The sequence below is a fragment of the Polyergus mexicanus genome, unplaced genomic scaffold (genome assembly GCF_030449975.1).
Source record: "Polyergus mexicanus isolate NDT 795.1 unplaced genomic scaffold, iyPolMexi1.0 SCAF_9, whole genome shotgun sequence".
In the NCBI taxonomy this organism is placed as follows: Eukaryota; Metazoa; Arthropoda; class Insecta; order Hymenoptera; family Formicidae; genus Polyergus; species Polyergus mexicanus.
In genome coordinates this window covers 2,303,533-2,321,461 of record NW_027223329.1, presented here as the reverse complement: position 1 = coordinate 2,321,461, position 17,929 = coordinate 2,303,533, and the positions used below count along the sequence as shown (strand labels likewise).

Genomic DNA, 17,929 nt, shown 5'->3' with positions numbered 1-17,929 from the left:
CACATTTTTTGACTTCTAAGTAGTAATATCTAATAGAATTATCATTGGCGACATATCATATATCTATGTGATTCATCTTATCTAAGGAATTAAATTTTTGGTACGAAATACCTGATTATACTATATATATTTTACATTATATAACTTTTCCTTAATTTAATTCCCTATTATACTTATTTGATGTACAATAATTGTATTAAGAGAAGCTATACACAAATGAGATATATTCTAATAAGCGTGTGCAAAGAGAATTTTTCTCACAAAAAATACAATTCATTTTAATACAGTCTATGGTTAGGTGAACCTTACATATTGGAGAAACATATAAGTCAAACGAAAAATTAAGTTTGAAATATATATCATTAATTAAATAAAAAATTCCATAAAAAATGAAATGTTAACAAAATATATTTATTTATGTAAATATATAAACTGGTTAATTATCTTCATTCCAATTTTATATATTTCTTTTTCATATATGCAAATTTTTTTTCTGTCATTATAATAGTGGATTTCACAAGCATTGGGTAATATTATATTTTGCAATATAAAATTTTTCAAGATAATCCTTTTTGTGTCCTATCTACAATACATATATCTTTGCATTGTTATACAGCAATTATATAAAAAGTGTATTACTCTACTAGCTTTTGATTAACAAATAAAAAATACTATTAAACAATAACAGTACATTATATTACTTTTTGAAAATTAGATATAATTTAGATGCATAAATCCTCCCACTTAAAATATTTGCAATCAATTGCGTTAATCTAAATATTAATACACGTTCACAATACCAATCTTTTCCTTGAAACAACTATTCGCATATATAAACAATTTCAATACAAAAAGAATACTCTTTTATATAATACCATGTCTCAAAAATAATCTTGCTGTTATAGTTTAATTTGCGAGATACTAGTATACATGTCCAATGTAAGAATTGGAACATTCTCGTGCAAGAATTATGGGGTTCTCTCTTTAGTTCAAAGATTAATATTACTTGTGATATATTTTATAATGTTGTATCCTAAAAAGATTTCTATATAATCAAACTCTTATATTTAAATTACAAGATCGCCATATTAATTATTTTTATATCATAAGTAATACTATAAAGTTGCTAACATTATTATTATCAGTATCATTTTTAATACCGTAACATAAATTCTGTATATCAAGCTACACTCATCGAAAAATAAGGTTATTTTTTTAATGGCAGCTTACTGAAATTATGGAACTTTATGCATTTTCATCTAATTCTATACGAGTAACATAGGCCGTTTTCATATCTGCGGCAATGTTTTCAAAACTGACTGTTATACAAACATCATTTCATATATGAGAGATGTTTTGTTTGAAAACATATAAAATATAGATAATATATATTCCACATTTACATGTGTGTGTAAAAGCATTATTCAAAATAGTTTCAATTTCTGTTTAGTTTAAAGATTAATTTATAATTTGCACGTGTATAGTATTTAAATACAAAGTCGTATTAACTATATATATTATATCATTTTATATCTGTACTTTTTTCCTACTTTCTTTACTGCATATTGTGCCATACATATTGTAAAAAGCACACGTTCTAAAAGTTTCTTACTATGTTATATTAGTACGAATATATTTCTACATACGAAAACGCGTATAGTAAAGGATTAAATCGTAGGAATTGTCATATAAAAATATTTTTATATACATGACCAGTTTTGCAAATAAAATCATGGAATTATTAAAATAAAAGCATTGAATATGCGCCACACAACTTGTTTTGTCAGCTCTTTATGGAGCCTCTGGATTATTATTAATCAAACCTAAAAAAAAAAAAAAAAAAAAAAAAAAAAAAAAAAAAAAAAACAATTTCTGTTGCCAAAATACTTATATGACTACATTATATATATTTTTAAACTGCGAAAGTTCAGGAAATTTCACGATTTGTCTTCCTTAGTATAGGCAGTATTAGTTATAAACCTTCATGCTCAATAACAATCATTCAAAATTTTTTATAATTTAAAAAACGTATTTAAACAATATTTGTCTGAAATACAATTAAAATTATAATAATTTTTAAAAATACTTGCAGAAACCACAATAAGATTGAAAGAAAGAAGCAAAAATAAAAATTAGTATTGCATTCTTTAAATAATGATTAATATAATATTAGTAATACAACACATTAATGTAATGTTGATTATTAATAAATAAAATTTTTTCTATTTACTTATTATAGTCATGCGTTTTCAGAGCAGACGTTGGGCTATCTTAACGCATCTCGGATCATGTTACTAAGAAGGCTCACCATAAAATCTCAAACTTTTGCCTACCTGTTATATATAATATCTAGGTACAATGTTGCAGTTTCGTTATTTGAATATTTCCATTCTTGTTTCACACAGCAAAAATGAATATAAAAATGCGTGAAATGATTCATTTATAATGCATTTTTATCTAGTAAAAGATATATAGTGTAATTATTTTTTTAAAATTGCCTATGTATGATTATTCTTGTTATTGGACGTCAGCTTAAGCCTCACACTATCTTTGAGATTCTTAATCTATGCACAGCACTAGGCATGATAAGCATTTGGACAGAAATTTATATTTCAAATTGACTATTTATCGATTAGTATCTGGTGGACTAATGAATTAAAACCAATACGATTAACAATTATATCAAGTTATCTTAGTATTTTTTCTGTATTAAGTTTTCTCTTTATATTCAATAAAAAAGATATATAATGGGAGTTATATATAATAATCGCGTTATGTGTTTAGTTTAATGTATAATGAAAAGTTAAACTTATAAAATTTAATTTTCCCCCTTTTTTGTCAACTTTTCTGTAGATGATGTTTAAAGATGGTATAATAGATATAATTAATTGTGTTAGTCTGCAAGGAAAAAAAATCTAATATTCCCATGGATCTTCTTATATAAGAACTAATATTGGCATGATTAATAATGCAAATGTATATTGTAATAAAAGATATCACAAAATTATAAAGATTTTCATATCATATTTAAAATATCACAAGAAAAAAAAATATATATATATATAATACTTACTCGATCAAGATGAAGTGTTATATACCTTTGATATAACAATACCTGCCATCAAATTAATCAAAATGTGTATGGCCATTTCCTGAGGTATTAGAGTCTTCATGTAACTTCTCGTTTTGTTCATGTGTACAATTCATCTTTGGAATTGTGCATTCTAATGTTGGCTTAACCCTAGTTGGTGGAAATTTGGTTAAGAAAAAATTGGATCCATAGCTAAATAGTTTAGATAGTGTGGGACATAATATTGATTGATGAGTTACTGCCCATATTCGATAATTTTGACCTTCAAATGGATCCAAAACAGCTGCGCATAACATGTGACTAAGATTCACCTGTACAGGCTACGCAAAAAAAATTATATTCCAAAAAAGATTTTTAAATCTATAATATTCAAGTAAGAAGTTTGATATACAAACCAAGGCAACACTTTGAAGAATCCAAAAGTGATATCCTGCATTGAGGCCAAAACTGAGGATTGACCAGCTCATATCGGAGAAAGGCTCAATATTATATACACCTAGTATATAATCAAAACAGTAAATGTAATGTTTAAAAATTGCTACTTTTAAAATAGCAGGAAAATGAAATGCAATATAAACAGATGACCATAAATTGATAGGCATAGACTCTATTGCTGTTGTATTTAAATATAGATAATTACCTCCAATCCTTAACAAGTAATATGGTATTACCAGCATCAAACCATGTTGAATATAATACATTGATTTGTCTGCAAATATCTAAAAAAAAGAAAAAGAAAAAAAGACATACATTTTTATTATTCAAAAATGCATTTTGCTTGACGCTAATATGCTATAACTTACAATTCTAGATTCTGTTTCTGGAAACAGGTATGCCAATACTGGTCCATTCAACAGATTCAAATGTATCCTAAAGATAGCGGTGACTGTTGGGCTAGGATCCGCAGCTAGCAGATACAGCTATATCGCAACGAAAGAAATGTATTAGTAAAAAAATGTAATTCAACCTCCAGTAGGGAATACCAAATTATTTTAACGCTTAAATTAAAACAGTAAATCAAGCTTACCTGTAGCGCCGTTGTAATATGACACGGATTTAACAAATATATAACAGTCCTGCTAGTAAACTTAAAACCAATCTCCATTCCTAGGACTAGCGACATTATAATTAGCAAGACTCTTCTGCCCACACAGTCCTGATTGACATAGACTACTTTCTTTGGCAACGTTACATGTTTGAGGCCCCATACGATGCAGGATATGATAAATACAGATATAAATAGTGTTTCTATTATCCTTCGCTTCAGAGACAGGTAATTTGCGCATTCTGGACCGACGTTGCGTGGTATGGAGCTGTTTATACCATCGTATGCCCACTCGAACATCGTCTTAAATTAATTTCTTCTTTGGAACTAGAACAACACGAGCTATTCTGTAACTTAATATTTTCTGGCGATCAAACGTGTCACATATGACGTACGTGAAAACGTGATAAGACCACGAGCGTGACAAACCGGGAGAGATACGAAGGTGTTATCATTATCATTACATAGATATTTTTTACTTACATATATTATACATCGTAAAAAAAAGGTTATGAAATCATTTTATTGCACGATAATTATGTTGATAAAATCGAGTAAGGTTAAACGTTAACAAAAGCTCTTATCCAAGTACGACGCTTTATTATTGATCTCGCTGCTAAATTGTCAATCATTTCGCACGTGTATAATCGTGATACCTAAAATAAAAAGATTCGGAAAGTGTCGTCTGCCGAAACGTGATCCGTGCTTGCGACGTGTCCGCGCTATAAATCAAAACAATTTACAATACGCCGGACTGTCAAAGTGGACTTGAGACGCGGTATTCGGTATTCGAAACCTCCCTCCCCTCATGATTCGAATCGATCGATTGGCCGATACTGTCGGTAAATAGTAAAAATGTTCCGCGGATAAACCGACTGTAATCTTAACATTTCGTCGTTTCTCCTACAGATAACGACACGTGCATCAAAGTATGCACAAAATTTCGTTACACTTGGCGATCGCAATTCTCCCGAGTATTATCTGTCTTTGTTCAATTATCGACGAACAACGGAGGAGGAAATAATCCCACGAATATCGCCAAGTGAAACAGATAATAGAATTAATAATAATTTAAAAATAATAAAAATAAAATTTTAATTTTAATATTCATAATAAAATAGTTTCAAAAGGTTGCGGCGCAATAGGCAACTTCGCCATGTTGGTTACGCGCATGTCACGTGACATTCGAAATGTTACATTGTCGCGAGTCCCGCGCTTGTGAAGCAGCTTTGTACGCAGTGATGCCAGAAACTGGTCCCGGTGGCTCACGGGTCAGCAATGGAAGGGATAACGCACACAAGCGCAGCGCAGAACGCACATGTACGCGGCTCGCGCTTGTGTGCGTTATCCCTTCCATTGCTGACCCGTGAGCCACCGGGACCCGTTTCTGGCATCACTGCTTTGTACGCACTTTACCGTGCCGGTATCTCGCGCCGACTGTAATAATATATATCGGGTATATCGAGAGCCCAGTGTGAAATGTCATCGAGAATTGTCATATTTCGTATCGTATATTGACGTCGCAGTTCGTATCGATGCCAAGATCAGTGATTATTCGGAGTGATATTGCCGCGAATGTGTTAACGTACCGTGCACTTTTTCTCGTCGATCCGTGACATTGCGTCTCGCGTATTTGTGACAATATATCGGGAGCGACGAATGAATTACGCTGGATCATCGTATTGCTTGTATGTATGGTAGTACGTTGTTGTCATTTGCGGCTCGTATTATTGCTAAGATTAGTGAAAAATCTAGTTCGATTAACTCCAATACAACAAGTGCAACGAGCAGTGTGAAGTATACGCACATATATATGTACAATTCGCCCCCGCCATATTAATTACGCGCACATCACGTGACGTTGAAAAGTGACGTAGCTACAGATAATTTTTCGAATCGCCAATTTCTCCAACGGTCCGCGCCCGTTTACTCGTCGATCCATTTTCCGCGTATTTTATTCATCGATATCGCGCGCATCTCGCGTATACACGATGAAATATCGGATGTCGCGTGTGCGTGAATTACGGGAGTTTTGTGTTTTGTATTATTCGTCATCGGCGTCCTTTGATTAACGCTAAAATTAGTAAAATTTAGTTCGATTAACCCCAAGTGCAGCGTGAATACGATGGAACGCCGTGCAATTATCGCCGTCCACAATACAAGGTACATAATATTCATCAATTGATATCATTCTCGATATCAATCTAATACGCCTGTATTAATTTATTTCGTGATTTTTTACAGGTGCAGTTAAATCTACATGTACAATTAAATTTCTATCGAATTTACCGAATTATCGGTAAGTTTCGTTTTTCAGTTAATTAAAAAAAATTTAATAAATTTAAAGAAATACTGTCTTTATAAATTTGGAATATAATAAAATATCAAATTAAAGCTTTCAGTTACATACAAATGATATATATATATATATATATATATATATATATATATATATATATAGTATTATAAAAATTAAAGATAAATAATAAGATGCAGAATAAAACATCTTATCACTAATATCTTTAAATTTTATCATCAAAATAAAATATTAGACTTTCTGTGTTCCTTTCAATTTGTATTTACAATTATATTTTTCCTTATTTTACAATTATTATTTAATTATCTATATGTGCTTGTAATAATTACATAATAGATTATAAATATTACAAATTTATATTTTATAATGATGCACTTGTACAATATAATAGTCATATTATATTGAAAACGAATCTAATTGATGGTTTAAAATAAGAAGGAAGGAAAACAGCATAAACATAAGAAAATGCAAGAGTTTAATTATATTTTGTTCTTTTTTATAGTAATTGCTGAAAGAATCTGAAAGGATCAAGTGATAATGCATGATGAAATGAAGAAATGAAAGGTTTGGACTGCACAAGCGGTGAGTTTTTTTGTTAAAAATTAATATTATATAAACCAAATTAGACAAACTAAACGATTTTTTATACAATGTCTCGCAGCTCTATCTCAATTTTTAATACAGCATACTATATTTTGGCATCATCATTTTAAATATGAGTTATTTGAACTGAGATTGGTACCATTGATGCAATTAAAATAAGATAATATATTGCATACATTGGTAAGAAGAACTTGTATGGTAAAATATCCTTTTATATTTAATCTAATATTTATGCATGTGTGAGATAGGATATACATATATAGCATTATCATATGATAAAAGCCAATCATGAAATTAGAACAAAAGATATTATATAACAATCGTTTTGTCTAGAAATGGTTTAAACAATATTTTGAAGCTGTGATGGAAATGATGATTCTGATTTATCAATATGTTATAATGTAAACATTTATATACAATTAATATTTTTTATATATTCCTCATACACATATATATATGTGTGTATAATATTATACATATAATATTGACATGAATTTGAAAATTTTTTTATTGCATTTATGTGCTATTTCTTGCATAAAATTCTACATAGCTGTTACAGTTATAAGCCACTATAGTGACAACTAAGTAAATCATATTTATAAATATTAGATCCAGCGGTATATAATTTGTCGTTATTATAGTATATTTTTTATACTTGATATTTTTCTTATGGAGATAACCGATGCATATATATATATATATATGTATCTCGTAATAGAGGCGAATGCGCTGAATTTATATGCCGGCATGCCTCCGTTTCTTATTCCTAGAATTTCACGACTTTAATCTTAAAGAGTTTTGTCTCGTGAAAGAATGTACTTCAATTATGAAAACAATCATAGAAGCAAAACTGTCCAAGCAGCGTGTAAATTTTAATAATAGATTTTTTATAACAACATTTTTTTATTCAATGATCGCGTGCTTTTGAGATAAAATTCTTCGCGCTTTTAAATAAAATTCTCTTTTAATATCATTGAGAAAAAATGTAGTAAATCTCACATTTGAAACATACTTTGCACAAATTGTAAATTATCATCTATCCGTTTATATCCAAAATAATTCACACTAGCATGTTAAAACATTTTGATTATTATATCTTCGATTATTAAATGCCACATCTTTCAAATACCTTTAACTTTTTGTTATTATTACACGGATGATTTTTTTAAAAGATCTTTATATTTAAGATTTTCTCGTTACGTAAATAACTTCCGTGTGTTACATAGATCATTTTCTCATTACATAAATTTTGAAAAGATTTTTATATTTTCCAATTTCTATAGCTAGATAAAAGTGTTACATGGTGCCATTATTATTTATTCGAGCGCGAATGTAGTATTAATTGTGACCATGTGATTTCTGTAAGAATCTATTAATCATAATTATTATATTAATTATTATTATTATTATTAATACGAATAAATTCACCAAATATCTTTGATTAAATTAAATTAAAAACATGAAATCTGGTATTGTCGCGTTCGTTGTGTAAGTGTATCTCTTATTCAATGATTAATCTATTCTTGCAGAACGTCATCTAAACGTAAAACATTGTGCATTGGAGCAGAGTGCAAAACTAGAGAGAGAGGGAAAAGGGGCACAAGATCGTTTATTTTTCGTTTCTCAAATTCTTTCCTCGAAATATCAAAATCCGTCGAATATTGAAAGAGAAAAAGAAGCGGATCGATAGACATGTGCAACGAGCGTCGTCGAATGAGTCAGATTTCCAGGGAGAGAGTCTGGCCATGAGTACAAATATAAACACACACATATATACGGACATTGATATATACATATACGTACGCAATAAACGTATTCACACAAGAATAAGCGGTAAGCGCAAAGGCGGAGCGCGCGACATCAGCGGTGCGGGATGCGCGTCGCGAGCGGCCGAACGTGTCATGTGTGCGCACCACAAAGTGAGCAGCTTGGCACTTGCAGTTGCAGGCTTTAGGCCTGAATAAGGGGAGGAGCCTCGTGCATTGCCTCGCGCGCAATTATCCCCATTCTCCTTTTGCGGCTTCCATTCCTGCTCCGCGCGCTCTCGCGTCTCCCCCGTATATCCTGTCTCTACATCATACATATATATATATATATTGCGCGGACGGCCGCGGGACGCCATCTTGGTCGCGTGTGTGCACTCGCGTTCGTGTTTTCTCGATTTTTTCCCTTTCTTTTTTTTTTTTTTTTTTTTTTTTAAGCCTTTTCCACCGAACCCGCACTTTCATAGCCTGTCGGCCTGGGTCGTCAGGGTCGCCTTGGGTCGCCGCTACCAACGATCCGCGTTAACCATCCTACAGAACGGAGAACACCGAAGGGGTGTTGCTCGAGATGGCTTCTCCGATGTTAGGATAGTGTTAGTTTTCACAGTTATCCTCGCCGAAGCTTGATATATTGATGCGAGCCGAATTTGCTAGGTTTTTTTTAGAATATACTGTTTCTAGAGTACTGTTTCTTCTCGTTATTGAATTCATCTCGAATAATATTTGAATTTTCTCTGTATATAGTCATAGCTTAGCCGAAATCGATCGATTGTATTTTTAGAAAGTACACAAATTAAAATAGCGCTGTAACTAGCAACTAAATATTTTACACGGTATCGATTTTGTTTGCGTTATATGTTGCACATCAATTTTTTTATAAATACTATTTGTCGCTTTTGTGAAAACTTTTGGAAGATGATCCTTTGATCGCGTAAAACGCAAACGGAGCGTTTGCACCCCGATATCACCTCATGAATTGTTATTTCAGCGCAGAGATAAAGGACCGAGATACTAACACGCGAGGAAAGAAAATATTGTAATTTCACTGCGAGTCCGTAATTGCCGGTATTTATTGCACCAGCGATGGATTATCGTCGACGCGTTATTCGATGGATCGTTACAGCACCGAATCGATAGACCGTAGACGCGTGATTAACAGGCTTGGCGGATTTACTGTTACGACACTGTCGTTTCAACATGAGGGAAAGAGAGAAAAGCCGGTAATAAAAAGTCCGCGGCACGCGGTTTAGCATAATAAAAACGTGTCGCGCGTCCGGCGTTCGTTGCGACGAACGAATGCCGATATTCCGTGCGCGTGATACGTGTATCGTGCGACCGATAAAAATTCTTCAACAGCACATACATATATACACACGTGGGAATATGCAGTTGTTACGTTTCCCTCCCTCCCGTTATCGATATTCGAAAGTGGTATTAAACGAGCTGGACAGTTATCGATACCGCGGATCGGCCCGGCCGGTCGTGTGCATTATTAAGCATTGTTAACTTTATACACTTGTACATATATACGCCGCGGATATTATCGCGATTTAAGCACACGCGGGATACACCGGGTCGCCGCCGACTACACACGTACCATATACGTACATCGCGCACGTGCACTTAAACTGCCGAGTGTAAAGTACGCGAGCGCACGGGCTTGTGGAGCTTTGCGCTTTAGATACATACCGGCTATCTTGATTCGCGATATGAAAAAAAAATGAACCTCCTTTTTATGCATCGGCGAAGCTAAATAAAAAAAGAGCGTACGTCGCGACACAAAGTTTCCCAGATGCTAATCATTGTTCTCGCGCGCAACCTTCCAACTCGTAAATTGCGGTCGCCGGGTATACACATACATATATATACGGAATTCCCGTTCGGTAATCGGAGAAATACATGAAAAAAGCGTCCACACGATATCGGTCGCGTACATGCTTGCTGATAACGAGAATCATTGAAAAATGCGCATTAATACAGCTACGGCCTTTCGGTCATTTCATTCTTAAGGCAAAATGTGCGAAATATATATAAAAGAAAATTTAGTTACATTTCTTAACAATAATTACTTATAAATAATCTGCAGCTTATAATGATTAATTTCCTAAAAATTTCGTTATAATAGAATGTCATATTCCAATCTAAACAATTAGAAGTAGCTTGAACTTTCTGCTCTATAAATACTCTATAAATCGAACTTAAATATGACAGCATATATATAATATTATTTATCTAATGTGCTTTACAACATAAATAATATTTTGATCGATACGTTTTTTCTTTATCGGGCAGTTTTTAATTTGCACTAATTAAACACTTTAACATTTGTTTAATAAAACAATTTAATTACGCTATTCATAAATATAAATATAACTAATGCATAAACATAATATAATAGTAACTAATCATTATAAACATAATATGCATATATTAAAACCTAAATAAATAAACATAAATATAATAGCAACTAATCATAAACTTTCGATTAGAAAAATATGAACGAAGCAAAAAATAATGATTTGCGTTATAAAAAATTTTTATTAAATCGGCATACATGTATGATTTTCTCTCTCACTGTCTTGAAAGTGTTCTTTTCACGATCAACTTTACACGCGCTTAGTATTATTACAAGTAATTGTCATTTCAACATGGCGGACTATAATTGGCCATCTCTTAATGCCAGTTTATGAGATAAAGTAACGACTTGCCGACAAAACGCAGTAATAGGATAAATTACATTAACTTTTCATCCCGCGTGTGCATACCTCTATGCAATTATTTCGGAAAATACCGCGTTATTTTTCTAATATGATTATTTTGAAATTGATATATTTTTCTTTTTAATGTTTCGTGTAACATTGATTTTGCATGGCAAAAATATAGATTATAAAATGGAAAAAAAAAAGTACATATATATAATTATTTATTTTATATAATCAAAATTTTGATAATCGTTGGAGTATACTTTTTCTCTCTGCGTTTTCTTGTTGCATTATTTATAATGGTATATAGGTATATGATTAATTTTTGATAAATTTAAAAAGATTATCCAACGAATGCGTGAGAATTGTTTTTATCATTAAAATTTTAGTGATTTATTACTTTTCTTGGTTTGATCAACAATAAGAATATTTTGCTAGATGGCCCTTAACTTCCAGCTGCAAAAGCGGAAATAAACGATTTTAACGCAGCTATATCTTCATCAGAAGGCTAGGTTAAATTTTTCACATGATGCTTTTCTTATGTACCGACACTTAATACTAATTATCTCATGTGGTACGTGCGTGATTATAGTATGCCTTCGTAAATTACAGGATGTTGTGGAAGTGATCTGTATGAACTCTTCTAGTTTTCAATAAAAATTCAAAATTAAAAGGATTGATAAAAAACGGAGGAATTATAAATGTTACGCGAACGCAGTAGTCCTTTTTATATTTTTCTCTTTATTATGTTAACAATGTGCAAAAAAAATTTGATTGCCGTTTATCGATATTTGCGACAGTGAAATTGAAGTATGGTAAATTTCTCAGGCAATTATGACCCCCTTATGAAATGTTTCATATACGAAAGAAGCCGGACGATCACGCATTTCGAAGCGTGATCAACATTTTTTTTTTTACTTTACGTAATGTAAATCTCGCAGTCATTTCAGGCGATTGTTAATATTATCAGGCCGTGGAATTATGGGTTTAAAAAGATATGAAACTACAGAATAAATTTCTTAAAGATTATATGTATATGATCTATTTTTAATTTGTACTAAAAAAAATTTGTACATTTAATATCGGCAAAATTGGTTGGATTTTTTTTTTTTTTTTAATAAGATAAAATTATAAATAGCAATAAATAGTAAATTTTTTTAGAACATCATACATTTGAAGTGATTTTTCATTTCAATTAACATGAAATTAAACAAGACAATTAAATTTATATTTAATATTATGAAATTTAATATTATTAAACTATTTGAAACTGTTTGACAACGTTTTATTATTGTTTAATTTTCTTGTACTTTTAACGTCACGTTTATTAAATTAAAATAGTCACATCAGACTTAAGTATTCTTCAAGAAATACTTGGAACTATTTATAGCGAGTGATATGATAAATACCTCTGAAACATTTCGTGCAAATCGTGTGATTAATGCATATTCCGTAGAGAGAAATTGACCGGTACATGGTACCTGTGTCGACTTTTGACGTTAATTCTTGCCAACTTGTCATCGTACAGGTAGTTGAACTCCTTGACGACGGAGGCTGTCTGATCACGCAAAAGTTACGTTTTGTTGTACACGACATTTCTACATGGATCTCGCACCGTAAAGCACCGTAAACTTACGCAACACTTGTAATCGTTTCGATACGCTTTAAATATAGAAGACACGAATACACACACTCGTTTCCATATTACACGTACACGCATACATACATATATGTCTGATATTAATGATCATAAGCTTAATTAGTCGTAGAGATGACAATAGTTACTATATTCACTATAACTTTGCCTTTATTACAAAATTTTAATAATTACATTACGTATTTTAATGTATTTTAATTTTGTAGCATAATAGAAGTAAATTAGCATTTGCAAGCAAGAATTTTTTTGCTCCGATATAAATAGAATGCCCCGCCTACGTTCTCGGAAATTGTTGCATAAATGCTATTATTTATCATTGGCAGAGTATAAGAAATAACGTTAAAAAAACAAACTAGCCAATTATGTAATTTTCATAGTTTTTCTTCACAAACATTTCAATTTTGATAATCGACACAGTAGATGTCAAAACATTTAATTTTTCTTGTCCGAAATCTCTATATATTGTATTAAAAAACCAATTTAAATTTAATATAATTAATAAAATAATATAATTTTAAACATCTATTATAATCAATAAAGTTTAGAATATTTAAAATATTTGCTGTATGAAAGAGAATAATGCAAAGTACGTGTTAGATTTATTTCATTCAACTGCGTTTTATTATAATATATATATTCGTGTATTTAGTTTTCCGTTTTTCTTCTCACATTTTCGTGCCAAAAAAAAAAGAAAGAAAGAAATATATATATAGCCAAAGAGAAAAAAATGATTATTTCCGCGATTCATGCAGTTTTTGTGTAACAGTCGTCTCTGCCGCGGATGCGACTGTCGTTACATTCCATTATTCGGTGCTCCGGTGAGGAGTAAAATGGCGAACGGTCGGAGACAGGCCTTGCCTGTGCAAGACTTTCTTCGAATAAGTGGCTAACCTAATTATCGGTAGGTAATTCGATGTTGGGCGATGATGGCGATCGCGTGTAGGTATATTTACGCCCCGAAACAAAACCCAAAAAGGCAAGTAGATCCGAGTAATTTCAGAGTAATTGCTCGTCCATCGGGCCTAGGAGCGGCGATCCTTCGGCGATCTATCGACCATTCCTCTCCACGTTGAGGGAGAATGAGCGTATTTCCTTCTGGCTAGCGTGAGGCCCATCCCAGCTACCGGCATCTACGGATTGGAATAATTTTCGACGGCGGTGGCGGCTGATGATTCTAAACGTCAGAACGAGGAGAGCGCGTCCCCCGATCCGCCGATCGCCGTCGCCATGTTTTATTCATCGAAAAACCAGGGAAAATAACGGCATGAACGAGGTAAAGACGATACGAATGAGCGGCCGGTCATGCAATTTAAATATGTTTCTGACGGATGGTCGCTGTTATTTTCTCAGGCTGCAAATCATTTTTAATATTCTGGAAATCGTCGGGTAGTCGGAGTGATTACACGCACAATTTTGTATTCCTGTAAAGTAACCCGCGAAGTGAATTCGTGTTCTCGGAACTCGTGATACCCACATAATATGAAGAATGATCTTTCGTTTCGCTAAGTTTAAGAAATGTTTTTATCTCAAATTTCCGTCATATATGTACGAATTAATCCTATAACTGATAGATTACTTCATACAAATGAATAATATGCTCTTTCAGTGAAGTGTTGTATACAGGCCGGGAATCACTCGTACGATTTCAGATTTTTTTAGAGAAAGAAACGCTGTCTCTGCAATATATTCGAATCATAACATAAATTATTATTATACCGCCGGCTTTAGATCAACGATGAGGAAACATTCAGATGTCACGTGTTTATGGATTATGCGCTTGCGCGTGTTTTAAGTGTTTAATTGCGATAAGAATAGGTGCACATCACGCAATAGTTCGTTTCGTTTCGAACGTCACTTTAATCGTATCACACACTAATTACTTATATATTCGCCCTACATTTGAAAAGTTATCCGTCATCTTGCATATTGTAACATATATAATATTTAACTGCTCTCTACGCGGATTTGATATAATAATTGTTTCTAAATTTCCGCAGAATGTTACTGTATGTGTTAATAGATAAACGAAATATTTCAAAAAAATGTGGTAAAATTTGCCGCATGTATATTTCATTATTATTATTCGCTATTATTGACAATATTTGCTAAACGATTTTACATCTCTTTTTGATTTTTAAAGAAAAAAATTGTCACAGCTCTTTACAAATATAAAATAATTTAAACTTGATTACTCAAATGAATTCTTCTGTGAAAACATAATGGTGTAAAAATTAACGTAATTTTTTGAAACATAATTATTTTGCGTCACAAGACTTTGGTTCATATGTCCAAACAAAGATAAATAATTAGATTATATTTCAAAGTAAAAATGGCGCGCATTAATCTTTTCGATCTTATGTCACTTATAATAACAAACGCACGATATACGTAACTCCGAGGAGCGAATCTCTTTGAGAACTAGGGCAGCATGATATCCGTGACACCAGTTATTAAACATCGCAGCCTTTTCCAGCTATTAAAAGAACTCCGTTAATAATTAGTGAATTAATGATAATTATTAACGCGTGCAAGAGTGGATACGGACAGAGTTCTATGCGAGTTTTCCCAGACAATGAATCGAAGACTTTCTTGTTATGTCACACGTTATGCGAAAAAATACAGTGTGATATTTCACAAAGTCGCGAACATTCGTTCTAAATAAAAAATACGACTTTATGCCGTATTTAATAAATGACAACATCATTTTTTTTTTTACAATATAAAAATTTCTGCTTTTACTTTTATTTAAGAAAATTGTAGATTTTACGCGCATAACGATTTTGGAAGCCGACGGCAACCTGCTGGCCGTCGGATACGGAGGATCAAAAGATAAAGATTATTTACACCATGTATATAAATTGTATGATACATATGGCCTGCATATTGATAGCCCCATCAAAAACAGCAAAATTTTCGCGATTATTTTTTATTCAGTTAACATTACTATTGAATCCGATGACATATTATAATTTTTTTTTATATTCTAGAATATATAATATCTTTCACATAATCGCGAAAAAATCTTACAAGAATTGTAATAGGCTCGGTAAAACTGTAATAGGGTATAACATGAGAGCATAAAAAAATTTTTACAGATGTTTCGAATAAAACCTTATAAACGTCATTGAATCTTCGTATAGGGAAACGGTGTTTTAAGACGCGTAAAGCGAAAGATATTAGAATCACGTATCTCTTAGAATTTAAAAAAAAATAAATATTTTCAGCGCATAGTAATAACGCAATAATATGGAAAACCTCGATGTTACCGTGTCGTATAAATTTTATATTCGCTGCTCTGCACGAGAAATTTTGCGCATCCTTTTTTTCACGACCGTTCTCATCGATAAGTCATTAGGATAGCGTGTATCATTCGCAATGCACAATGTTTACTTTACATTTGAGTTTACACAGTCAGTATACTGTAATTAAGTGCCGGTGTACGTGTCGGATACGTGCTGAAATCGATAGGACATGTTTAAGAGATTAATGTTAGCGCGAAATACATTTCCTCGGTAAATTTTGAAAATTCGATAATATAGTAGATTACAATTTTACCATTAATTACAAGGTAAGAGACATTGATATTAAATAATTTATTCGATATTGCTGATTCGATACGATTGATACTATCTCATGGTTTAGTAATAATGAGATGTTGATTACAAACTATATCTCTGTTGTTGCAACAGATAATATCTAAAGAAAAGCGCGTTAATGAAATCTAGTTATTTGTGTTTATTTTTATATATAAACATTAAGATCTTGCAAGACGAAATAATTAAATTACGAAAGATTAAATCGATTTATTTACAGTTGTGTGTTTTTATGAAACAAATTATTTATTTAGATGACTTGTAAATTAATTCAGCCTCTAAATTCATGTGGCATATTAAAAGACTGTTATTTATATTGTAATTGTCTATTATATTTATGGCGATTTATAATTTTCGTTTATTGATATAACAACGGAACGTTTTTATTTCTTTCGATGTAAAAAAGTAAAAGAGATTAACTTTTCTTTGGCGGATTATCTGCAAAATAATCTCACGTATTTTATAAGAAAAAATATACAGCGATTGACGTGAATGTATTATATCAATAGCTAACTAGTCTGTGGAAACAACTATATTTTGAGAGAATGTGCATTGAAATTAAATAATTTGAAAATATTACATTGCTTTATAAATTACAAGATGAAAGAAAAAAAATACGATTTGTGAAAATTATATGTATCCGATAAGTTTTCGATTTTTCTTGTCATAGTATTTGATAAGGCGATTCAATTTGTTGTCCCTCAATTTATGATCTTTTTTTTTATACCAAGAGCGAGTACAATTTAGCTAACTGACGTAAATTTCAGTACGATTCTTTTGCCCATGTTCGCTTTATAGCTAATATCGCGTGCTTTATGTGCATGCGCTTCGAGATAACGCTATCAATGAGGTACATTGCGGTACTGCCATTGATATCATAGAAATTAATAGGTGCCACGAAGAAACCCTTCGAAGGAGATTGCGTCCCAGAAATTTTTAACATCGTGAAAAACAGTCCTTATGCAAATTTATGGAAATTTAACAACTAAATATACTAAATCGTGCATTTATATCATTATCTCTTGAAATTTTCAATGTCATTAAAATACAACTTTCATCTCTGTCGAGAAAAAACTAGCAGGATGATAAATATAATAACTAATAAAAAAATACACGTTAACTTAATTATTAATACACGATTTCTAATTAGTTTATTAA

At 31.7% G+C, this 17,929-nt stretch overlaps 1 protein-coding gene across 4 annotated transcripts; it reads right to left on the bottom strand.

Annotated features, from left to right (window-relative positions):
• Window positions 1–1,839: 1,839 nt before the first annotated feature.
• LOC138936352 (transmembrane protein 164) lies at window positions 1,840–4,915 on the bottom strand. 4 transcript variants are annotated; one of them, XM_070301688.1, is made up of 7 exons: window positions 4,620–4,915; window positions 4,119–4,463; window positions 3,895–4,011; window positions 3,732–3,810; window positions 3,487–3,587; window positions 3,074–3,411; window positions 1,840–2,898 (listed from the first exon to the last, which is right to left on the bottom strand). In XM_070301688.1, the coding sequence occupies exons 2-6, from the start codon at window positions 4,434–4,436 to the stop codon at window positions 3,127–3,129; spliced, it is 900 nt and encodes a 299-aa protein (XP_070157789.1). In that variant the 5' UTR covers window positions 4,437–4,463; window positions 4,620–4,915; the 3' UTR covers window positions 1,840–2,898; window positions 3,074–3,126. The 4 variants fall into 4 exon arrangements, with proteins under 4 accessions (XP_070157789.1, XP_070157790.1, XP_070157792.1 ...); XM_070301689.1 differs by having other exon boundaries at window positions 4,793–4,915; XM_070301691.1 differs by lacking the exon at window positions 4,620–4,915 and adding an exon at window positions 4,532–4,550.
• Window positions 4,916–17,929: the final 13,014 nt, after the last annotated feature.